Source organism: Dryobates pubescens, chromosome 23 (genome assembly GCF_014839835.1).
Source record: "Dryobates pubescens isolate bDryPub1 chromosome 23, bDryPub1.pri, whole genome shotgun sequence".
Lineage (NCBI taxonomy): Eukaryota > Metazoa > Chordata > Aves > Piciformes > Picidae > Dryobates > Dryobates pubescens.
This window is the reverse complement of record NC_071634.1, coordinates 3,535,355-3,560,098: the sequence shown is the minus strand read 5'-3', so window position 1 is coordinate 3,560,098 and position 24,744 is coordinate 3,535,355. Positions and strand designations below refer to the sequence as shown.

General features: G+C 45.2%; 1 protein-coding gene across 2 annotated transcripts in view; it reads left to right on the top strand.

Moving 5' to 3' along the window:
- CTNNA2 (catenin alpha 2) overlaps positions 1-24,744 on the top strand; it is a 698,580-nt gene that overhangs the window by 653,451 nt on the left and 20,385 nt on the right. For both annotated transcript variants that reach the window (XM_054172387.1, XM_054172388.1), the window contains one exon: positions 3,492-3,626. In XM_054172387.1, coding sequence (XP_054028362.1) covers positions 3,492-3,626 — 135 coding nt within the window. The remainder of the gene's footprint in view (positions 1-3,491; positions 3,627-24,744) is intronic.

The window sequence follows — 24,744 nt, the reverse complement described above, 5'->3', positions numbered from 1 at the left end:
TCCCTCCCCAGCCTTCTTGGAGCGCCCTTCAGATACTGGAAGGACACAATGAGGTCACCTCAGAGCATTCTCTTCTCCAGACTGAACAGCCCCAACTCCTTCAGTCTGTCCTCAAAGGAGAGGTGCTCCAGCCCTCTGCTCATCCTCGTGGCCCTTCTCTGGACACCTTCCAGCATGTCCATATCCCTCTTGTAATAGGGGCTCCAGAACTGGAGGCAGTACTCCAGGTGGGGTCTCAGCAGAGCTGAGCAGAGGGGGAGAATCTCCTCCCTTGACCTGCTGGCCACACATCTCTTGATGCAGCCCAGCCATAAATGAGTCTCTCTCAGCCTTAGAGAATGAATTGTCCCACAGCCTCTCTTCTGGACCCAGGGGATTTAGAAATAAACTGGAGATTAGGGAGAAATTCTTTCCAGTGATGGTTATGAGACATTGGAGCAGGTTGCCCAGGGAGATTGTGGATGCCCCTTCCTTGGAGGCGCTCAGTGCCAGGTTGGATGAGGTCTTGAGCAACTTGTGCTAGTGGGAGGTGTCCCTGCCCATGGCAGGGAGTTGGAGCTGGATGATTTTCAAGGTCCCTTCCAACCCAAACCATTCCACGAATCTATATTTGCTGTCATGAAAGCAGTAGAGACCTGGATGCTCTGCTACCCTTGCCATCTGCTCTGGAATCCTTATGTTCTTTTCAGCTCTTTCTTCCAGCAATTTCCCTTGGTAGGGCACTTTTTTTTCTCTCCAAGATTCCCTGAGTCCTTTAATTCTCCTGCATGTCAGGGTGTTTACAGCTCCTCGATCCATGTCCTAGGGGCTGTATCCTCAGTTGTGTTGCCAAATGCCTGTCATAGCTGGAAAGCTGAACTTGCTCTACTCTTGAACTTGCTCTCATTGCCCCTTTCAGAATGGATTATCTATCCATCTGGAGAGCATGAGGAAGCATCATATTAAAAGTTAAGACCCAGATTTCACTGCCAGGTTCTAGGTAGATAATTTTAGATTTAGGCAAATTAAATTTGAGATCCCCCCCCCCCCCCCCCCCCCCTCTTGTGAACTTCCTAAGGTTTCTTTCCTTTCATTATTACCAAGGGGGATCTGGGAGTCCTGGTGGATGACAAATTATCCATGGGTCAGCAATGTGCACTGGTGGCCAAGGCGGCCAATGGGATCCTGGGGTGCATGCAGAGGAGTGTGGCCAGCAGAGCCAGGGAGGTTCTCCTCCCCCTCTGCCCTGCCCTGCTGAGACTTCACCTGGAATATTGCATCCAGTTCTGGGCTCCCCAGTTCCAGAGGGACAGGGATCTGCTAGAGAGAGTCCAATGGAAGGCTCCAAGGATGCTGAAGGGCCTGGAGCACTGCCTGATGAGGAGAGGCTGAGAGCCCTGGGGCTATTTGGTATGGAGAAGGCTGAGAGGAGATTCAATAAATGTTTATAAAGATCTGTGGGCTGGGGGTCAGGAGGGAGGGGACAGGCTCTGCTCAGTTGTACCCTGGGACAGGACAAGGAGCAATGGATATAAACTGCAGCACAGGCTGTTGCACTTCAACATGAGGAGGAACTTCTTCACTGGGAGGGTCACAGAGCACTGGAACAGGCTGCTCAGAGAGGTTGTGGAGTCTCCTTCTCTGGAAACTTTCAAGCCCCATCTGGATGTGTTCCTGTGTGATTCTATGGTCCTGCTCTGGCAGGGGGATTGGACTTTATCTTTTCTGAAGTTAACCTATTCCAGTGTAGCATCTGTTCATTCTAGCATAAGAAAGAAGAAGTCCATCTGCCCACTGCTGAAATTCCTGGCTTGCAGTGTTTGCACAAGGGCAGTATCACAGAATCATAGAATCAGTGAGGTTGGAAAAGACCTTGAGAGATCATCAAGCTCAACCTATCACCCAATACCTCATGACTAACCATGGCTCCAAGTGCCACATCCAATCCCCTCTTGAACACCTCCAGGGACAGGGACTCCACCGCCCCCCTGGGCATCACATTCCAATGGCAAATTACTCTCTCTGTGAAGAACTTTCTCCTCATCTCCAGCCTCAACTTCCCCTGGAACAGCTTGAGACTGTGTCCCCTTGTTCTGCCTGGGAGAAGAGACCAACCCCCACCTGGCTACAACCTCCTTTCAGGTAGTTGCAGAGAGCAAGAAGGTCTCCCCTGAGCCTCCTCTTCTCCAGGCTAAGCAACCCCAGCTCCCTCAGCCTCTCCTCACAGGGCTGTGCTCCAGACCCCTCCCCAGCCTCGTTGCCCTTCTCTGGACACATTCAAGTGCCTCAGTGTCCTCAATATCAGTGTCCTACAGAAGGCAACACAAAGAGGGTTGCTGTGCTGGGAGGGCTTTGCTTTGAGCCACGTTTGAAATTTGAGAAGACTGCAACGTCCACACTTTATTCATAACCAGTAAAAGCACTGTGGGGATGAAGTGTTTGTTCTGAAGCTTGCACTTTAATGATATTTTACAGAACTTTGGAGACACTCAAGCAATATACACTTTTTTTATGGACAGTTGCATTTTTAATTACTACTCCAATGAGAGAGCTCTTGCATTTTCATTTGCACCCAGGTGCTTGTATTTAAAGCCTTGTCAGCTTTCTAGGAGCGCTGCTATAAAGTTCATTTCTTTCAGTTCATAGACTCCTGGAGCAGGGTAAATATTTCTGTATTAAATTGTCACTGGCAGGGAGAAAAGGTCTCCTAGGGATTCATGCCTGAAAGATGTGGCAACTGTCTGAGAAAGAGAGGCATTACAGCATGGCCATTAGTGTGGAGCTGGTTAAACCTAACAGCCACAATGAACCTCCAGCTTTGTTTATTGTTAGTTTTAAAGTGAGACAAAAAAAAAAGCCAAGTCATTGCTTTCAGGATTATAAACAATAGTATGGGCAACTACTTCACCACAAGCATATTCCTTGCCAGCATTCACTGCTGTGGCCAGAGCAGTTGTCTCAAGTCAGAGACTGTGAGGCTGTTGACTCCTATGTGTTCAACTCCATCAGTTTCTGTGGAAGGGCTCTGATAACATCTTACAAAAATCGAGCCTAAGCTTTGTAAGGTGCTAAAAAGACACATTCAGAGTCTTTGCTCCCCAAGCTGTACATGTAAAGGACATTCTCAGTCAGGTGGGGGTTGGTCTCTTCTCCCAGGCAACCAGTGGCAGAACGAGGGGATGCAGTCTCAAGCTGCACCAGGGGAAGCTTAGGCTGGAGGTGAGGAGAAAGTTCTTCTCAGAAAGAGAGATTGGCCATTGGAATGTGCTGCCCAGGGAGGTGGTGGAGTCACCATCCCTGGAGGTGTTCAACAAAGGCTTGGATGTGGCGCTTGAAGCCACGGTTTAGTTGTCAGGAGGTGCGACGTATTAGGCAATGGGTTGGACTTGATGATCTCTGAGGTATTTTCCAACCTGGTTGATTCTATGTACATTGCTCCTATCTCCTCTGATTAGGTCTCTATAATTATATCAGCTCAACTACATCTAACCCAGCACTTCTTTCTCCTGCAGTGCCCAGACTCAGCCTGCAAGCAGGATCTCCTAGCCTACCTGCAGCGCATTGCCCTCTACTGCCACCAGCTCAATATCTGCAGCAAAGTGAAGGCAGAAGTTCAGAACCTGGGAGGAGAACTTATTGTGTCAGGGGTAAGCTGGTATTTGTATTTAGCCATTTATCTTTCCCATGTAGCACTTGATAGGGAGCTGGGGTTATTTTTTTGTCCTGATGGCAATAATGTGCAAGCCCCAAACTGCAGTGATTGATAAGCAAGCTGCGACAAATGTTATCACCATTACTCCAGGCCTCTTCCAATAACTTGTGCAGAGCAATTGTGATTTTTCCAATTACCCTTTGTTTATATTAACCTTGTAAAACTTAAAAAAAAAGAAAAAGAAAAAGAAAAGTCTTCATTACCCCAAAAAGAAAAGTAATTTCATAGCCTAGAAACTCATTGCCAAGCTGTGAATATTATAATTATTTTGGAGCTTTTGTGTATTTGCTCATTATAAACCTTCTTTCCTTTGTTAGTGCTGGTAATTTCCTTCCTCTGTGCAGAAGCCAGCTCTGTATGAAGTGCACATTGTTGAGATGGTGATGACTAATGGGATTTCATTCACCCAGGTTCCAATGCAGGCTAGGCTTAGCAAAAAACTCTGGAAGGCTGGCAGAAAGTTTCCATTTTATTTCCTTTTTGGATGCATGTGCTGTTTTCAAATACCATTAACAAGCACAATGATTATAGTCTCTAATTCCCACCCAGTTATGTTGGTTATTGTCAATGAACACAACAAACCTTTTACACACACTCCTGGTTTTTTTTTTCCCCCCTTAGATTTAAGGACAGGAATGTGCAGCAGCAGTAATGTTATAAACAATGAGTTTTTCTACATGTTTTAAAGTCATTTTGTTTTTCTGTCTTTTTCCTGCTGTTGGACTCTGTGCCTCTGGGAGCCTCAAGCAGCAGCAGTTGCTGCTCTTGGTTTTTTCCTTCCTGTTTTCTGCGTTCCTTTAATGAGTCGCCCCAGTATTAGCCCCACAACACTTTTGTTGTCTTCCAACTCACACACAGACCATATGCATGGAAAGGTATAAAATGCTTCACTCTCCTGAGTGTCTTTTCAAAATGATGGTGGTTTGTGAGACCCAAAATGCTTGAAGTAAGATGGTTTTCAAACCTGGTTTTGCAAAAGCACCCTTCCATTGTTTAAGCCCAATCAAGTATGGAGATTATGGTTAGGACGACTCTCTCGTGCCCTTCATTCCATCCATAAGATTCCCCAGTGACATCACTGGCCTTCCTCAAACACATCAGAAGTCAGAGCAAATGTTTTTCACTACAGAGCACTCTGGTATTTTGCAAAGCACGGTAGAAGGTCTTAAGCACTTGCCAGGCTTTCTTGCATCAAGCGTTCTGAAGTCCTATGTGCAATCCTAAAAGGAGCTGCTTCAGTGTTCCTGTGTCTGTCCTGCAACTGGCCTTCACTTCTTGACAAATGTACACCTGTGATTTTAATACCTTGATCTTCCCACAGCGATGAAAAGATCCTCTTCCATTTTGCTCATGCTGATGGAGTGATCTGTCCTTGCATCGCCGACAGCTGTGCTGCATAGTAAATGCTGTGATCTTTTCTTACCTTCTGCCATCTGGGTCCAGCTTTCCATACCCATTGAGCTGTCATATTCATCTATCTACAGCAACTCCCCAAACCAGCGCTTCTCCCAGCTTGGCTTCTGTGGTTGTGTGTGTTTCCCGTTCAAGCCTCTTTATTCAGCGTGTGCGGCCGCTGAATAAGCCATTGTGACTCTCTAGCATCTATTCGTTGCTGGAACATCGCCATCCGTTGTGAAATCTCAGTGGCCAGACCACTGGGCTCCATCATTTCCAGTCTGGCATTGTTAGCACCCGCTGCTCTCCAGGCTTCATCACCATTGTGTTTCTGTTGGGTTGGCTTTTTGCGCTCAGAGGCAGACAAAGGCACGACGAGCTTCACGTACAGAAGTGATCTGGGTTTGTTCTAGAGACTCAGCAGCAGTGACATACAGAACATTTTAAGGTTGCCCAGCTTACTTCTTCTGCTGTTGCTCTGACCAGCAGGTGATAGAGTGAGTTGGACTCCTGTGCATCCCTTCTGGAGACCATTATCTTGTTATCTGTACAGTGCTTCCCTGATAGTGTTTCCCAAGCTGTTTATCTTCAGGGTGCTGGGTACTGTATGCTCCTTTGCTATCCAGAGATCTGGTATCCAAGTGCACATCCACATCTGCTTGTCTACTTGCTGCTTCTGCTTTCATCATCTTCTTCTTCATTGTCTCTTGGATAGCCAATTACAAATAAGCAGTATTTTATTTCCACTCAAATGAAATACCATTATTTGGCAACTTGCATACAGTACAATGTCAGAAGTGCAATAGAAGTCCAGACTTCAAGCTTCCCAACCTCATGGCTACAGAAGTTGTTGATGGGGATGAACTACCCTGAAGTGTTTTAATGCAAGCATCAAGCACCAGGGTGGTTATTACAACACTGTAATACTGAACCACAGTATCATTCAGAACTATGTTGGGGAGGACAAACTCTGCTTGACTTTTGGCATTATTAAGAATATGAATCAATATTTGTAAGTGAAGTGAATGCATGCACGTGGGTGTGTGAATCCCTGTGTAGCCTTATCTATACCTCTGTTAAAAGGAAAAAGACATAAACCCCATTAAAACCTAAAAGGCAAATGAAAGCCACCCCACAGTTCTTACAGACCTCTTAGAGAAAACTGTGTTGCAACAAGAATGCTGTGTGTACATAACATATAATGTGTTGTATATCTTATTTGGTCTTTTTTTTCCCCTTCCTTTCCCCCTCCCCCAGGATTCCATAGTGCAGTATTGGCTGATCTCTGAAAAGAAGCATAAAGCTGATCTTGTTTGCTTTTTCCTCTATAGATTGCTATGGTACTAGCATAGCATGTGAAGGGGGTCTTTTTGGCTTCATTGGCTTTGCTGCAAGTAGAACAACAGTAAGTTTGAAAAAGTAAGACAACAAATGTCACACTCCTGAAGTGTAAATGATGCCAGCAAAGGAAAGAACCCACTGCTGGTTTTATCTTTCCTTTCTTTCTCCCATTCCTTTCCCCCTGGCTTTTTCTTTCCTTTCATCTTTCCCATCAAATTCCCTGCATGCAGATAGCAAAATTATTTTCCCCAGAGCAGTAAGATCAGGTGGGACTTAGCACAGAACAGCCTAGCCTCCTTACCATCAATGGAGCAAGGACTTCACTTAGTTTTGGGCTCCCCAGTTCAAGAGGGTCAGGGATCTGCTGGAGAGGGTCCAGGATGATTAGAGGACTGGAGCAGTGCCTGGTGAGGAGAGGCTGAGGGACCTGGGGCTTTTTAGTCTGGAAAAGAGAAGACTTAGAGGGGTTTTAATAAATGTTTATAAATATCTGAGGGCTGGGGGGCAGGAGGGAGGGGACAGGCTCTGCTCATTTGCTCCCTGTGATAGGATGAGGAGCAATGGATGCAAGCTGCAGCACAGGAGGTTCCATCTCAACACAAGCCAGCCTCATGAGGCTCAACAGGACCAAGTGCAGGGTCCTGCATCTGGGTGGAGACAATCCCAGGCACAAATCCAGGCTGGGCAGGGACTGGCTGGAAAGCAGCCCTGAGGAGAGAGACTTGGGGGTGCTGGGGGAGGAGAAGCTCAACAGGAGCTCTCAGTGTGCACTTGCAGTCCAGAAAGCCAACCAGATCCTGGGCTGCAGCAAGAGAAGTGTGACCAGCAGGGCAAGGGAGGGGATTCTCCCCCTCTACTCAGCTCTGCTGAGACCCCACCTGCAGTACTGCCTCCAGTTCTGGAGCCCCTATTCCAAGAGGGATCTGGAGGTGCTGGAAGGTGTCCAGAGAAGGGCCACGAGGATGATCAGAGGGCTGGAGCACCTCTCCTGTGAGAACAGACTAAAAGAGTTGGGGTTGTTCAGTCTGGAGAGGAGAAGGCTCAGAGGTGACCAAATTGTGGCCTTCCAGTATCTGAAGGGGGCTCCAAGAAGGCTGGGGAGGGACTGCTCAGAATCTCAGGCAGTGATAGGACTAGGGGGAATGGAATGAAGCTGGCGGTGGGGAGATTGAGGCTGGACATAAGGAGGAATTTCTTCCCCAGGAGAGTGGTGAAGCCCTGGAATGGGTTGTCCAGGGAGGTGGTTGGGGCCCCATCCCTGGAGGTGTTTAAGCCCAGGGTGGATGAGGCTCTGGGCAGCCTGATCTAGTGTGGGGTGTCCCTGCCCATGGCAGGGGGGTTGGAACTGGATGATCCTTGTGGTCCCTTCCAACCCTGACTGATACTATGATACAAGGGGGAACTTCTTTACTGTAAGGATCACAGAGCACTGAACAAGCTTCCCAGAGAGGTTGTGGAATCTCCTCTGGAGACTTTCCAGCCCTGTCTGGATGTGTTCCTGTGTGACCTGAGCTAGACTGTATGGTCCTGCTCTGGCAGGGGGGTTGGACTCGATGATCTCTTTGGGTCCCTTCTGACCCCTGTGATTCTGTGATCCTTTGTGTTTCAAGGTGAGGCTCTTGATTCCTGCTTCCAGCTGAGTTTTGGTAACTAAACTAGAGGAAAAACTCTGGTTTTAGTGAGGAGCCTTGAAGAGGATTATAAGGAAGAAAGTAAAGACAAGGTGTGATGAGGAAATTACAGAATCACAGAATCACCAAGGTTGGAAGAGACCTCCAAGATCATCGAGTCCAACCTGTCACCACAGACCTCATGACTAAACCATGGCACCAAGTGCCAGTCCCCTCTTGAACACCTGCAGGGATGGGGACTCCCCCACCTCCCTGGGCAGCCCAGCCAAAAGGAATGAATATTTTAAAAATGCCAGAGATTGAAAAAAAAATAATATATTTTTTTAATCAGTGTTGATGATATTCTTGTTCCTAAGAAAAGCCTCCTGGACCCTGGTCCATAAACAGAGAGATGTTTCTGTAATTTTCAATTAGCATATTCAATATTCCCCTCTAAGAATAAACAGCCTCCTGTAATAAAGTCCCAGACTGAAAGCACTTCCAAATAATTTTCTTTATCTCTAGCCTTAGTTGATTTAAGAGGATGAAGATTTGCTTCATAATCAGCTGCACCCTGGTATTGGAATGAATCCTCTGAGGTGCTGAGCATATGCAACCCTCAGTGAAGTAAATACTGTCTCCATGTACTTAGCTCATGCTAATTGATAGCCTTTTGGTGATAGCTAAATTCATTGAGCAGAGTTGGTTTCAACCATGATGGTGGCTGTTTAGAAAAGAATTCAGACTTCTGCTAGCTCCAGGGCTGCTTTGTTTGCTTAGTACTCCTCTCTGACTCTTGTTAGCTAGACCATTACCATACAACAGATCTGTGTATTCATTTCTTACCCCAGGATAAATAGCCACTTGTTCTGTTTACTGCTGCTCTGAAGCTGCTCGGCTCATGTGCCTGTTCTCCACTCAGGATATGAGTTTCCATTTCGTGCCATTTCTCTTTACTTCAGTAGCTTTGCTACTGGTTTTCCTGGTCCAGTTCTGGGCTCCTCAGTTTAGGAAGGAGGTTGACTTGCTGGAAGGTGTCCAGAGAAGGGCAACAAAGTTGGTGAGGGGTTTGGAACACAGCCCTGTGAGGAGAGGCTGAGGGAGCTGGGGTTGCTTAGCCTGGAGAGGAGGAGACTCAGGGGTGACCTTATTGCTCTCTACAACTACCTGAAGGGAGGTTGTAGACAGTCAGAGGTTGGTCTCTTCTCCCAGGCAGCCAGCACCAGAACAAGAGGACACAGTCTCAGGCTGCACCAGGGGAGGTTTAGGCTAGATGTTAGGAAGAAGTTCTATACAGAGAGAGTGATTGCCCATTGGAATGGGCTGCCTGGGGAGATGGTGGAGTCACCATCCCTGGAGGTGTTCAGGAGGAGACTTGGTGGGTTGCTTGGTGCCATGGGTTAGTTGATTAGGTGGTGTTGGATTGGTTGATGGGTTGGACTCGATGATCTTGAAGGTCTCTTCCAACCTGGTCTGGTCTATTCTATTCTATTCTATTCTATTCTATTCTATTCTACTCTATTCTACTCTATTCTACTCTATTCTACTCTATTCTACTCTATTCTACTCTATTCTACTCTATTCTATTCTATTCTATTCTATTCTATTCTATTCTATTCTAAAATCCCTTATCCAAGGCACCCCCCCTGTCATGTTCAGCTTTGATTTGGAACTCCACAGACATTGTCAGCTGTGTTATCAGAAAATTTGCCCAAACAGTCCTAAGTTCCTGAGTCAGAGAGAGATGCAGCATCATACAGAGCATCAGCCAGGTACCTTTGATTGTAGTCCAAAAATGCCTAATCAACAGCCAAAGCAGACTCCAAACATACACCTTAGCTGCTTCCAATTTCCAGTTCTTTTCACAGGCCCATTTGTCTTTGCACAATAGGCTCAGCCACCACACTAAGAGAAGGATTCTTAAAACATTTGGAAGAGACAAGACAGCTTGGTTAAGGTTGTGGATTTATCTAGAAGTGAATTTATAAGCGAGGACTTCAAAGGAAGGTGAAAGGGCTGGAGGTCAGTCAGCACATTAGCTTTGGGTAGAGCGTTGTGAAAATGCCTGTGACACCTGGCCTGGGAGCTTAGATATGTAAGAATGTTAACAGATAAAGGAAATGCTGGAGAACAGTTGTCTGTATGTTTACTCTTGATAGAGGATAAGAATGAGATAACTGGAAACAGCTTGTCCTCATGGTAAAAGGATGAGCCTCATGATTTATCACAGGACAACGGTGAGCATGCAGCAGGCAGTCCAAGTCCCAGGTGCTGCACTTTGGCCACAGCAACCCCAGGCAGTGCTACAGGCTGGGGACAGAGTGGCTGGAGAGCAGCCAGGCAGAAAGGGACCTGGGGGATGCTAGTTGACAGCCAGCTGAACATGAGCCAGCAGTGTGCCCAGGTGGCCAAGAAGGCCAATGGCATCCTGGCCTGCACCAAGAACAGTGTGGCCAGCAGGATCAGGGAGGTCATTCTGCCCTGTGCTCAGCATTGGTTAGGCCACATCTTGAGTCCTGTGTCCAGTTCTGGGCCCCTCAGTTTAAGAAGGACACTCAGACTCTTGAATGTGTCCAGAGAAGGGCAACAAAGCTGGGGAGAGGCCTTGAGCACAGCCCTGTGAGGAGAGGCTGAGGGAGCTGGGGTTGCTTAGCCTGGAGAAGAGGAGGCTCAGGGGAGACCTTCTTGCTCTCTACAACTACCTGAAGGAAGGTTGTAGCCAGGTGGGGGTTGGTCTCTTCTCCCAGGCAGCCAGCACTAGAACAAGAGGACACAGTCTCAAGCTGTGCCAGGGGAAGTTTAGGCTGGAGCTGAGGAGAAAGTTCTTCCCAGAGAGAGTTGTTAGCCATTGGAATGTGCTGCCCAGGGAGGTGGTGGAGTCCCCATCCCTGGAGGTGTCCAAGAGGGGACTGGATGTGGCACTTGGTGCCATGGTTTGGTAGCCATGAGGTCTTGGGTGACAGGTTGGACTTGATGATCTTTGAGGTCTTTTCCAACCTTATTAACTCCATGATTCTATGATTCTAACTGTTTCAGGTGAGCTGGCAGTTTCCCTATAACCTCTGCCTATGGGTCTTAGATCTAGGAAAAGAAACTGGTTTAAAGGTCCTACTTTTCTTTCATTTAAGGCTGAATCACTCTACCTACCTTCTACTGTAGAAGCAAGGTGGTGTATGTATGGGCAATGAAGCACCTGGAGCACCTCCTCTGTGGGGACAGGCTGAGAGAGTTGGGGTTCTTCAGCTTGGAGAAGAGAATGCTCTGGGGACACTTTAGAGCAGTCTTCCAGGATCTGAAGGGCACTGCAACAAAGCAGGGGAGGGACATTTACAAGGGCTTGTAGTGATAGGTCAAGAGGGAAGGGATTAAAGCTTGAGGAGGGCAGGTTTAGACTGCAAATTAGGGAGAAATTCTTGGCAGTGAGGTTGATGAGCCACTGGAACAGGTTGCCCAGGAAGGTTGTGGTGTTCAAGGCCAAGTTGGATGAGGCCCTGAGCAACATGGGCTGGTGGGAGGTGTCCCTGGCCATGGCAGGGGGGTGGAACTAGATGATCTATGAGGTCCCTTCCAACCCAAACCAACCTCTTAATGAATCTATGAATTCTGTAGACTCAGAGAAAACCCAGGTGGTTTGTAGCTCACCTACTATTAAAAGCAAGTGAGGCAGTCTTTCATTAAATTTAGATTAAGGTACTTAGTAGGCACTGATGTGGGGTTTCCTTTCTCCACACCAGAAAGACTTTCTGGGATTTCTCCTTTGTTTTCAAGTGGGCAACCAGACAGAACCTCTGTGTTTTAAATGCTGAAGAGTATGGAGACAATGTTGGTCTGGGGTTTGGTAAATAAAGTGCTGCCAAATCAGTACCCCTGCTGTGAGGACAGGCTGAGGGAGCTGGGGTTCTTCAGTCTGGATGAGGCTGAGTGGAGACCTCATTGCTCTCTACAACTCCTTGAAAGGAGGTTGGAGTGAGGTAGGGATTGGTCTCTTCTCCCAGGTATCAAGTGATGAGAGGAAATGGCCTGAAGTTGCACCAGGGGAGTTTTAAGTTGGAGATTAGGAAGAATTTCTTTGTTGCAAGAGTGGTCAGGGATTGGAACAGGCTGCCCTGGGAGGTGGTGGAGTCCCCATCCTTGGAGCTGTTCAAAAACCCTGTAGACATGGCACTGCTGGACATGGTTTAGTGGCCATGGCCATCTTGGATTCATAGCTGCACTTGATCTTAGAAGTCTTTTCTAACTTTAGTAGTTCTATGAATAAGGAAGTAAGGCAAAGGACTTGATGATCTTTGAGGTCTTTTCCAACCTTATTGATTCTTTGGTTCTATGAATGTGGAATATGAGATAGGGAAGGGTGAGGGGAAGGGAAAAGGCAAACCACAAGCAAGACAAGAATATGAAATATAAGAATGGCAGTGCTGGGAAGGAGCTGAGAGAGAGTCAGGAGCATAAAGCTGGGTGGACTCCACAATGGTCTCTGCTGTTAGAACAAACAAATAGAAACTTAGGGTCTGTATTTTGGCTTTGAAGTTACCACTGTCAAAGGACAGCTTCTGGGAGAGGAAGGCTGAGGCCAAAGGAAGAGACCTTGATTTAACACTGTACATTCAACTAGCTCATGTCATCTGCTTTGGGACAAAGGAAAGAGATGAAAAATACAGGAAAATATTTCAGCTGTGCCTTTTGGGATGGAAATTAAGTAACCTTTACATATGTGCTTGAATTTATGCAGACATACTGATGCAGGAAGGTGAAATGAGGCCACAGTAAGTGTGCTCTGTTCCAAAATAGATGGCTGCATGAACCCCAAGATAGCTGCAAATGGACAGGTTTTGATAAGCCTTTATCTGGAACAAATTGTTTGAGCTTTTCTATTTGTGACTAATAGAGGAGTCCTCAGGTCCTGCTGGCATGGGCTGTATCCCTCAATACATTGTCCAGGAAAGGGACTACCTGGTGATGAGGTAACATAAAAAATTTATCATCCTGACACTGAGTCAATTTGCTGCTCCTCAAGGATAAAGGCATCAATGAGTTCTGCAGGTTAATCCAAATGAGTGCTGATAAAATCCCTTATGGTCATAGATTCATTCTATATGATGTGTTTTATGGAAACACTGTCTTAGGGTTTCTGAAAGTTAAATCAGTGAAGAATTCCTAATTATTCTCTGAAACAGCTGAAAGATGAATGGGGGGAAGGGGAGTGTGGGGGGAGAGAAGCCATAGATGTATCTGAGGTGTCTCTAAGGCCATTTCTATACCACTTCCAAATATGAAGCTATACTGAAGATTGAGAGTTCATTTGATGAAGTTCACCTGATGCTTCCCAGTGAGGATGGTGCAGACCTGGAGTCCAGAGGGTTTATGCAACTGGCATCCCTGAGGGAGTCAAGTCCCAGGTAGAAAAAGCAGAAGCTGAGCAGATCTAATATTTGTAATGAACTCATTTCAAGGCAAATGTCATACAAGAGATCTCTGGAGGTCTCTTCCAAGTGATATTTGTACAGCATTTTCATTTAGCTAAGTGAAAGATCCCATAGGATCTTATGTCAATGTTTTACCTTTATAGGTGTTGCTGGGTTGGACAATAGTAGAGATATCCTGAGCTTTGGGCATCTGGGGGATCATAAAGTTGACCTACAGAATGAGTAGTGCAGAGGATTTGGAATGGATGATGGGAAGGGACTTTTTACAAGGGTGATAGGATGAGAGGGAATGGATTGAAGCTGGAAGAGGAGACATTTAGACTGGAGAATAGGAAGAAATTCTTGACAGTGAGGGTGGGGAGACACTGGAAGAGTTTTCCCAGGGAGGTTGTGGATGTCCCCTCCCTGGAGGTGTTCAAAGCCAGGTTGGATGGAGCTTTGATCAACCTGGTCTAAGGAAGGTGTCCCTAACCATGGCAGTTGCATTGGAACTAGATGATTACCAAGGTCCCTTCCAACCTAAACCATTCGATGAATCTATGAGTTTATTTTTATTAGTGTTCTGGTTATTTCTTCCAAGCCACTGAAGAAAATGAAGTTGGATTGGTGATGGGCAGAAAGGAAAAGCAAATGAGTGAAGCTTAAGACAGCTCCACAGGAAAATGTTTTGTTCTGGAAGAGTCCCAAGTTGTGTTGAAGCCACAGGGTTTTGATACAAGGCTGTTTGGAGGACTGAGACAACATCTCATTGTATTTAAAAAGCACACACACAGAAAGGTGAAATAATATCTGCTGTGCAAATGGGAAGGTAACAGCTAGGATTTCATTTGCAGACCAAAATCACACTGCACTTGTCTTCATTACAATATATTCACAGAGACAGGAAGCACGCCCCTCGTCTGTATGTCTTTATTTGCAAGGTTAACATGGAGACACATCAGACTGCTATCCTTACCAAGAAACCTTTTGGCTACAGGGAGCATGCTCTTGTGCTTTATCAGGTAACAAATACTCATGACTTTCTGAAGATTGCATGTATTGGAATTTCTCATTAGAGGAGTTTTCTGCAAAGGAAAGCATTTCTGCTACCACTTAGTGGTAAGCCATTTAATTCCAGCAGAACAAAGTATGGGGTTACAGGTTAAAGATTGAGCTTTGAAACAAGGCTGTTCACAGAAAAAAACCCAACCATAAATAGAGAATTGAAGGCACTGCTGATGAATATTCTTCATTACAGACTGCACTTGCTTTAAAAGTTGTACTCACACTCAAATTCAAAGCTCTCCTGCTACAGCAGCTGTGGCTTCACTCCAGCTTGTTTTCCCCTTCCAGGCCATGCTGGGAAGAAAATGAGAATATTATGACTTTCTGATACACAAACTGCACCAGCCCTGCAATAATTAGCAAGGCCTAGAGACCATTCTAACACACCCTAAGGTATGGTCCTAAAGGATTATTGCTATCAAAATTATTAAGTAAAAGTGAGGGCTTGGTGCTGGTTCCTGTTCACCTCTTTCCCTGTCTTTAAAGGATGTGGTTTGGGACCAAGCCTTACCACTTTGCATTAACTAAGAATTCCTTTTTCCTGGGGTGTTCTCAGTTGGCCTCCTTAGTGTACAGCATAGATTTGCACATGGAATTACAGAGAACTGAATTTACATAACAACAGATGTAACACACAATAGGAGATTTTGGTCTCTTCCTTATAGAGAAGCCTATCTTCCTGCTCTTATAATTATTTAACCTCCTGATTTAGATAATCATGAGACTGAATCTCCCTTCCAAGGGTACTATCAGAGGGTGCTTTTGCAGCTATTAAAAGAAGAACAACTTCAGTTCGGACTCATCAGGTTCTCTGACTTTTATTATGATTCCTGACACCCTGAGTTGCAGATGAGTAACACACACACACACAAGAAGCACTCACAGGCAAGAAGACATATCCTCAAGGGGAACCATCAGCAGGTTTTCCAAACCTGAGCAGAATCAATTGCAAACACTGAACAAAACAACCTCCAACAAAGTGTTTCATGAAATTCCCAAGAGGAATGCATTTCCACTAAAGGCAGGAGTTCAGAACAGCCTTTGGGAAGAGGTGAGGAAGGTTAAGATTTGCTTTGTATCTTTAGCCACTGAAATATTTTCTCCTACACATGGAACATGGTATTATGACTGTTCTCATTTATGGACCTCATGGAAGCAAAGGAAAAATGTCTCTTCTCACATCACCTCATTAATCTCACTTAACTGATAAGCAGCTGGGCTCAGTTTGTATCAGGTATTGAAGACATCCATATGGAATCAAGGTAAAAAACTATCCAGCAGCAGAAAAATCAACCCTAACCTCTTCCTGGTAGATACTCTCAAATGCTTTCTGTTCACATCAGTTCTTTCTAACTGTAACACACCATCAGAATACCTTGTGAACTAAGTTGGGGGATTGGGCTTGATGATCTCTGGAGGTCCCTTCCAACCTCTAATGTTCTGTGATTGTGTGATTCTGTGTCTGGGTATATAGCAAACAGAACATTTGAGTGATTTGGCCTAAATCTCATCAAAGAGCACATCAGAACCCTCTAACAGAGGAGCAGAGCATCAGCAGCCAAGCTTAAAGACTGCAGAAACACTTCCATCCTTTTTTATACCTGCAACTAGATTCAGCATTCCCATCCTCAAAAAACCCAGAGAATGTACAGATTTTGGTGTAAGGTTGCATACTGCATCACTCCTTAGCTACAACCAATAGTAAACAACAGATTCTTCTATTCATTCCTTAAAGCTGATCCACTACAGCAAGAGGGCATTGGGTGGAGGTGTGTCTGTGTTGGGGGGTCTCAAACTTTTATATGTGTCAGCTTGGCATTTTCACCAGGCCTTTCCAAGCTGTTGTTTCAATCTCTTAAAATATATCCATTTATACCTTCTGTAGGTGTACCAGTAGCACATATGCAAAGTCTCTGCATGGTTGGTACTCCTCAGCTTTTCACAGTCTTGCTGTACTCAAACTTTACAGACAGCAGCTGCTGAGACCTTAGTGGTGGCTGCCCATTGCCCATCATCTGTCCATCTTCTTAAGCAAGCAAGAAAGCACTTTGGTGGTTTGGGTTTTTTTCCCTGGCAGATCTTTGATGTCAGACTGAACATGGACTAGTTTTTATTTCTCATGCCTGAGTGCAGGAGATTAAATCAATATCTTGATCTGTGTTCACATAGTTTTCTTCTGCTGTTTGGCATAACTTACAGCCCTTAAGTCTTTTGCTTACTCTCTCTTTGCATTTCCATGCATTCATTTAATTAATCTTAGTTGTCTTCCCTCGGAAGATTGCTTTCCTTTCTTAAAGGTATGAACATCTTCATAGTGTTTTCAGTTAGCTGTAAGGTTTCTCTGCCTTTGTTCAGGCAAAGATGTGATCTAGTGTATCAAATTGGTCTTATCTTTTTTGCTCTTCCCTTAATTTTCTCTTTATCAGCTACAGATATCATCCTAAGCGAGCCAAAACGAGATTGCAGACTTTGGCAGTGCTAGCCAGAAGTACCTCCTGGGCTATTATGTGCTACCTAATCTATAGGGCTATCTACATCAGGCCATCGTGATGTAATCCACCCTATTTCCCCATATTTCTTGTCCTGTCTGGTTACTGGAGAATATTCCTGGCCATCCTCAGTCTTGTGGAATTTAATTGTGTTCCAGTGAAAGGCAATTTACTTCTTTTTGGGGAGATATTAGAACTGCTACTGCAAGTGGAATACTTCTCACGTTTAAGGACGTATCCTGGGAGCATCCTTCTCTTTGTCAGAGCTAGGCTTCGCTGGAGTTTGAAATACATTCCTACTTTATTTGGCAAAAACAACTGTGGTGCAAGGCATAGGCTCCCTAAGTTATGAATTATCTGAATTCTAACTGCTCCATTCTACCATAAAAAGCTTCTAAAAGTTCCTTTTTTTCCCCCCTTTTGTCTTTGGCAGAGTAGCAGACACATGAGTTAATCAGGAGTAGATGCAACACAGAGCAGCAGAGGTGTTTTTCCTCCTCTCTGTCTTCCAACATGCAAATAGCTTGAGGTCAAGATGATGTACTGAGAAATCAGGCAGATGTTTGGTTCTGTTCTCAACTGGAATTCACAGCACTAGCATCACTTTGCATTACTCAGATGCAGCCTGGTTTTGCATTGTGTTCCTGAAGGTATAGATCATCTCTAACAGTCACAACAGCTCTTCACGCCCTCAACTGGACTAAGCCAATTCGTTGGGGTTTTAAATCCACGAATATCCAGGATGCAAAGCAGCATCTGCCGGGGCTGCAGGGTTAGATTGTGCTAAGAGTTTTGAAGGCTAAGAAGAAAGATGCTTAACTTTTGTTGTTAGGTGAAGTGACTGTTTCTAGACGTGGCTCACGCACTTCCTTTACCCAGCAGAAGGAAAGGAGAGGAAACCAAAGAGCGCACAGCCAGGGCAGGGAATACACATTAATCATCACTAAGACTGAAAAAATACTCATGATTAGATGATAATTGACATGATCCTTGTAGCAACAAAAAGCTTAAGGGAAAAATGCCCATATTAACTTTGTGTGCTGGTAATGCATTCTCTTCAAAGAGGTTTGAGGAGTATTCATTTTTCCTCTTCCAGAAGGCAGGATCTTAGGCTATCACTTCACTGGCACTGCATAGTCCCCCAGTTTTATTTAATGGGCTTAGGTTTAGCAGTCTGTACTTTTTTTTTTTGGGGGGGGGGGACATTTTTAGTTTTAGTTAGGTTATTAAGTGGATAATCTAAGCAAATGTGCTTGCTCTCAAACCTGCTTTTCCAGAATGTAGATGGTAAAAACCCCATTTCCAGTCAACTGGAATGACTCTCCCAGTTGAAGCCCTCCAGTTCTCATAGTCTAAAAAAAAATGCAGCACCTCTTTGCAATTTTGGGTTGATATTTTCTGTACCTTTCAAGTGTGCTCTGTAAATCAGTGTGTGCCCAGAATTTTTATGCTTCCCTCACTTGTTCTTTCAGCACAGTTTGTCAGTTCTTATTTTCGGTGTGTGGAAAGCATCGTTCTTTCTTGACCTCCTCCTTCATACAGTGGTGTAGGTGGCCTACCCTCTGGTTTACTCTACTCAAGGGTCAGCCCAAGGGGCTGGATTGTGTAAGATTTATTCAGCACTGGTGGACACAAGTGTCATTCCAGTTGCAGTCACTGGAAATCCAGCTCCTTGCATCAGTGGTTATGTTTTTGTGCAGTCTGACTGTTCAAAACCACGCAGACAATAATGCCACTTGGAGGTATAGTAAGCAAATTCCTAAGCCCGCTGGGATGTCAGCCAGCTTTTAAAGGGGGCAGAGCTTTCTGTCCTCTCTGGCTTGCATCAGAAAGCACCAGAATTTTCCCCTTTCTCAGCAAAGCCTGCAGGGCTTGCCTGCTGAACCTGTGCTATGAGAGCAAGTGAGAGGAGCCAGCAGACAGCGGGGTTACTCGTCGTGGAAGAGTCCCTGTCTCCTTGACCAAGCATAGCTCCTTCAGCACACGTTTGCCTCTCGCCACACCTCTACGCTGCGGCACGATATTTCTCTTGCTCTCTCTCTCACTATCTCTTTTCTGTATCTCTCGGAAATCAGACTGGAGTTCAGAGCACTTTCACTACCTTTTATGAGGTAGAGTGTGATGTCATAGATGGGGGCAGGGCTAGTCAACTTTCTACCCACCCACCCACCTGTGCTGAGGGAGCTACGCTTGAGACCGGAAGCGGTGACTCCTCGACGGTGAGTAACCTCCTGTCTCATCTATATCTTTAACTCTCTCTAGAGATGGGGGTGGAGGGAAAAGGCCTAAGAATGGGCATTTTATTTTTTGTTAGCTTTTCTTTGTTGGTTATTTATTTATTATATTTATTCATTTAATTAGCCATAGGGCTCACAGAATGAGCTGCATGTGTTCAGTCACCTGTGAAAAAAGTTTCCTTCCTGACCTGGAGTTAATTTCCTCTCTAAAGCAATGATCACATTTCTTTGCAGAGCTGGCCCATTTGGTGGTGGTCAAACTGTCCCTTCACTGTTGATCTGGTGAAAAAGCTAGACTCTGGTCCCCTTGATCTCAGTTGCTAAGCTTCCACAAGATGTAATCACAGCAGTGCTGGGCCATCACTGTTCTGATGTCCTGTGTGGTGAAAGATAGATGGTGTCATTAAGGTGTTTCTCCTTGTTAAGTGTGCACAGGGCCCGTTTCCACAGGACAGGATGTTTATTTTCTATACTCCCTGTTACTGTTTTTTATTTGCTTTCTCCAGAATGTTTATGAAGCTATGTATTGACACCAGGCCAGTTATGAGACCTATTTTATAGAGGAAATAAAATTCCAAAGGAAATTGGGGAAGATGTAAAATGAAGCAAGAAATCAAATCCCAAGGGATATAACTGAGATTTAACCTTTGGACTGATAAATCAAAGCATTCTGCTTTCTCTTTTTTTTTCCCCCCTGTGATAACAACCTGAGATGGGCAGGGATATTGCTAACTGAATTTTGTGGGGTTTTGTTTGTGGTTTGGTTTTTTTCCCTTTTCTTGTGTCACTACCTAAAGATTACTCTTTTATTTGAAAGCACCTGTCTTGTTACCTGTTTCCCTTAGCCCCCAGTATTACTGCTTCACTGTTTGAATATCCCTCAGCATTTTACAAAAGACAAGATGGACTATGAAGATCTTCCTTCTTTGTTCAGCCTCTTGGGTATCTATTAAAGCTGTCAAGATGTCAGAGCGCTCGTACTAAAGGGCAGAAGAAGGATCATAAGAAGATTTTGGCCCCAAGGGATACTGCAGATCTTGCTGTTCTTGTTCATTTAAAGCTCTTTACCAGCTCCACGTGGGGTCTTGTCATATCTCAGAGAAAGGCACTAAAAGGCAGCAATGCATGCTCTATAAATCAAAGCCACAAAGTGCAATCACAGCCCTTTCAGCAGAGGTGGTCCATAGCCTGATTGATGAAGTACTTCTATTTTCAGATGACTAGGTGGCTTAGAGGAATGGGGTATAGGATGCAGACCTTTCCATCTTCTGATCAGTGTCATGTATTGGGGACTGGTCAGCAGTGATGGATAGGTGCTCCTCCCTGATGACTCAGTGATACACTTTCTGTCAGTGCAGAGGAGATCTGAGTGAAATTCTGGGAGGATGAAAGTCTTGTTTACAAAGCTACCCAAACTTTCACTAATGACTGCTTCCCTTCCTGTCAGAGAGAAAAGTAAAGACAATGAATATGAAACTGGGGTCCCTGACAGGTATTAGCTTTCCTAGCTCCAGTTCAAGAGGGACAGGGATCTACTCAAGGGAGTCCAACAGAGAGCTACAAGGATGATTAAGGGACTGGAGCACTGTTGTATGAGAAGAGGCTGAGAGCCCTGGGGCTGGTTAGTCTGGAGAAGACTGAGAGGGGATTTAATATATGTTTATAACTATCTGAGGGCTGGGGGTCAAGAGGGAGGGGACAGGCTCTGCTCAGTTGCACCCTGGGACAGGACAAGGGGCAATGGATATAAACTGCAGCACAGGAGGTTCCACCTCAACATGAGGAGGAACTTCTGCACTGGGAGGGTCACAGAGGACTGGAGCAGGCTGCCCAGAGAAGTTGTGGAGTCTCCTTCTCTGGAGACTTTCAAGGCCCATCTGGATGTGTCCCTGTGTGACCTGTGCTGGATTCTATGGTCCTGCTCTGGCAGGGGGGTTGGACTGGAAGATCTCCAGAGGCCCCTTCCAGTCCCTAACATTCTGTGATCCTGTGAATAATGTGTGCAAGGAGTTTTAATACTGATGCTTTAATACTTTTGGTGAAAAAAGTCTCCAAATCTTCCTCTGCAAAGCCAAGACCTTGTCTGGCAAATTTAGTTTCTCTAGGAAGCTCTGATCTCTTCAGTAGGAAAGGAAATGCAGGTTACTCAATCCCTGATGTTTCACTGGGAAACTTTAAAGGAGTTGCTGCTGCTAAAGATGATCTGAGGTTTGTTCTTTCCAGAGACAAGTGCTTTGAGGGAAAATTTAATTTCGATCCCAAGCACATCCTTTGCTGATGAGTGAACAAAATTGCCTTTGCACATTATTATCCTTGCATGATGCAGGAGACTTTTTGCACAGAACTGGTAAAACATAAACTGCACAGTGCCCCTAATCTCACTTGAACGGTATGAAGGCATTTTGGTGGCAGAGAGGGAAACTCCTTCTAAAAAGTCATGTCAAAATTGGGAACAGGAAATCAGAATTAGTGCCATCCAGTATTTATGGCTCATTAGAGACAGCGATCAGCTCTGAGGGGATGTTGTGGAACAGAGATGTCAGTGGATTACTTTAAATCCAGAGAAATTGGCTCTCTAAATTTATCTTGTAAGATGAGCAAATTAGCAGCTGGCTGATTTGTGTTTAAAGGGGAGTTTGCAGAGGGAATGACACTCAAAATCACACAGAATCACAGAATGTTAGGGCTTGGAAGGGACCTCCAGAGATCATCCAGCCTGGAATTTGCCTCTGCCAAATCTAGTAACAATTTTTTTGTGCATGCAACCCCCAGGTTGTGAGTTTGCCTGAGTAACTTAACACTGAGAGGAAAGAAAGCCTAATTTTACCTCTACTGAGCTAATTCCCCTGTTAAATTATTTTCCTGGCAGCTATGATTTGACTTGCTGGAAGGTGTCCAGAGAAGGGCAACAAAGTTGGTGAGGGGTTTGGAGCACAAGCCCTGTGAAGAGAGGCTGAGGGAGCTGGGGTTGCTTAGCCTGGAGAAGAGGAGGCTCAGGGGAGACCTTCTTGCTCTCTACAACTGCCTGAAGGGAGGTTGTAGCCAGGAGGGGGTTGGTCTCTTCTCCCAGGCAACCAGCACCAGAACAATAGGACACAGTCTCAAGCTGCACCAGGGGAGGTTTAGGCTGGAGGTGAGGAGAAAGTTCTTCCCAGAAAGGGTAATTGGCCATTGGAATGTGCTGCCCAGGGAGGTGGTGGAGTCTCTGTCCCTGGAGGTGTTCATATAAGGTTTGGATGTGGCACTTGGAGCCATGGTTTAGTTAGTCACGCGGCGTTAGGTAATAGGTTGGACTTGTTGATCTCTGAGATCTTTTCCAACCTTATTGATTCTATGATACCAAACCCAAAAGACGTCTAAAGTACACAAATCCCTCTATTTTACAGCTTTGGTTTAAATTGGCTCAGGCCATGGCAATGTTTGCTTTAAATGTATATTATTTACACGACCAGAAATGAAATATAACAAGGCCTGGATTTCAGCTGACTTAATTTAAGGACCTAGATTTCAGCTGCTTTATTTAGTGTGCAATCTAAAAACTTTTAAAGCCAGCACCTGAAGAGCTTCTTCCCATAGATGCTAATTTCAATGAGTCAGATCTTCATGAGAGCAGACTGGAAGATCCTTTACAATAAGGCCTTCTGAAAACTTGGGTTGTTTTGCATTTGCAAGCACAATGGGTGTTAGTGACTCAAAGCAAAGCCAGTTTCTTAGTATATTTATACCTATAGATTGAAGGAGGTCAGCCTTGAAATTACAGATTTATTCCTCAGTGCTTCTGGCACGGGGTGAGAAATGCTTTCATGTTTTAAGATCATACACGTTTGGTTGTTTGGTTTGTGTTGGGGTTTTTTTTTTTCCCCAGTATGATTAAGACAGCTAAGTAAAATGCTCACATTTTCTGTGTTTACCAGGCTGATGTCTCTTACAAGTTGAATTGAAACTTTGTGGGTTGGTTCTTACCTTCTTTTTCTACATGAGAAGAGAGGGAGAGCTGTGAAATGCACCATCTGTTTGCGGAGCGTGTCAGCTGGCACATAGATGCTTATCACCTTGCCCTCTCTCGCTGCACTTGTAGGCTGGTGTAACACCATTGACTCAAAATTAATTGCTTTGGAGTTCATCTCCCTTTAAGCAAAAGAAGTCAAAACACCAGTGCACAGCATTGTGCAGGACACTTGGTGTGGATTTAAATTGCAAGCCTGTTAAACTTTGACCTCAGCTCGTTTGAATCGTCAACCAAACCGCTCAGTAACACTTGGGCTGAGTGGAGTGGTTGGGGGATTGCCTTAGCACCCTGGACTTTCTGTTCCTGGGACAGTTGCATCTCAAAGGCATCATTCTGTTCAACTGTAATCCTCTGGATTTTTATCAGTCCCTTCTGAGTGCCTCAAGGCAAACATGGTGGTGTGCTCTTGTAAAGCTCAAAACAGAAGCAAATGTTGTTGTTATTTCCCTTCTGTGAGTGAGAATACTGAGCCACGCTCAACACAGAGGAGAGTTATGGAATCATGATGAGTTTCAAACAGTACATCCTCCTTCAAGACTCTGAGAATTTCCAAGGCCAGCATTTCATTGTCTTCCATTCTATACTCAGCCTCAGAAGGCTGAGAGGGGACCTTGTCCATGTCTACAAATAACTGAGGGTGGCTGTCAGGAGGATGGAGCTAGGCTCTTTTCAGTGATAGCCAGTGAGGATGAGGGGCAATGGGTGTGAACTCAATCACAGGAAATTCCATATCAATATCAGAAAAAAGTTCTTTGCTGTGAGGGTGCTGGAGCCCTGGAGCAGGCTGCCCAGAGATCATAGAATCATAGAATCAGTCAGGGTTGGAAGGGACCACAAGGATCATCCAGTTCCAACCCCCCTGCCACGGGCAGGGACACCTCACAGTAGATCAGGCTGGCCAGAGCCTCATCCAGCCTGGGCTTAAACACCTCCAGGGATGGGGCCTCAACCACCTCCCTGGACAACCCATTCCAGGGCTTCACCACTCTCATGGGGAAGAACTTCCTCCTCACCTCCAGCCTGAGATGTTGCGGGGTCTCCTTCTCTGGAAATCTTGAAGACCAGCCCGAACATGTTCCTATGTGACCTGCCCTAGGTCACCCTGCTCTGGCAGGGTGGTTGGACTAAGTGATCTCTGGAGGTCCCTTTCAAGCCCTAGCATTCTACTTCCTATTTCTGTTTTCTATTCCAGTTTCCACTCTGGATGGCCAATCCAGAATTAGGAAAATCCAAAATTAAGAAACTTCAGGAGCAAGAATCCACTGCAATTAAGAATTAGTTTGAAAAGGACAGAGTTGGAAAGAAATGTCACAGTAACAGGGGAAGGCTACCCTATGTGAGTTGGCCAAGAGATGAGAGTAGGTCCCTGGTATGATGAAAACTGAGTATTTTATTATTCACAACTGTTTTACTTGAATTATGATGACTCTCTGACTATTATCTCTGTTGCTAAAGAGACAGCATTGTGGCAAGTGAATCATCTAGCTGAGTGTAAACATCTGCAT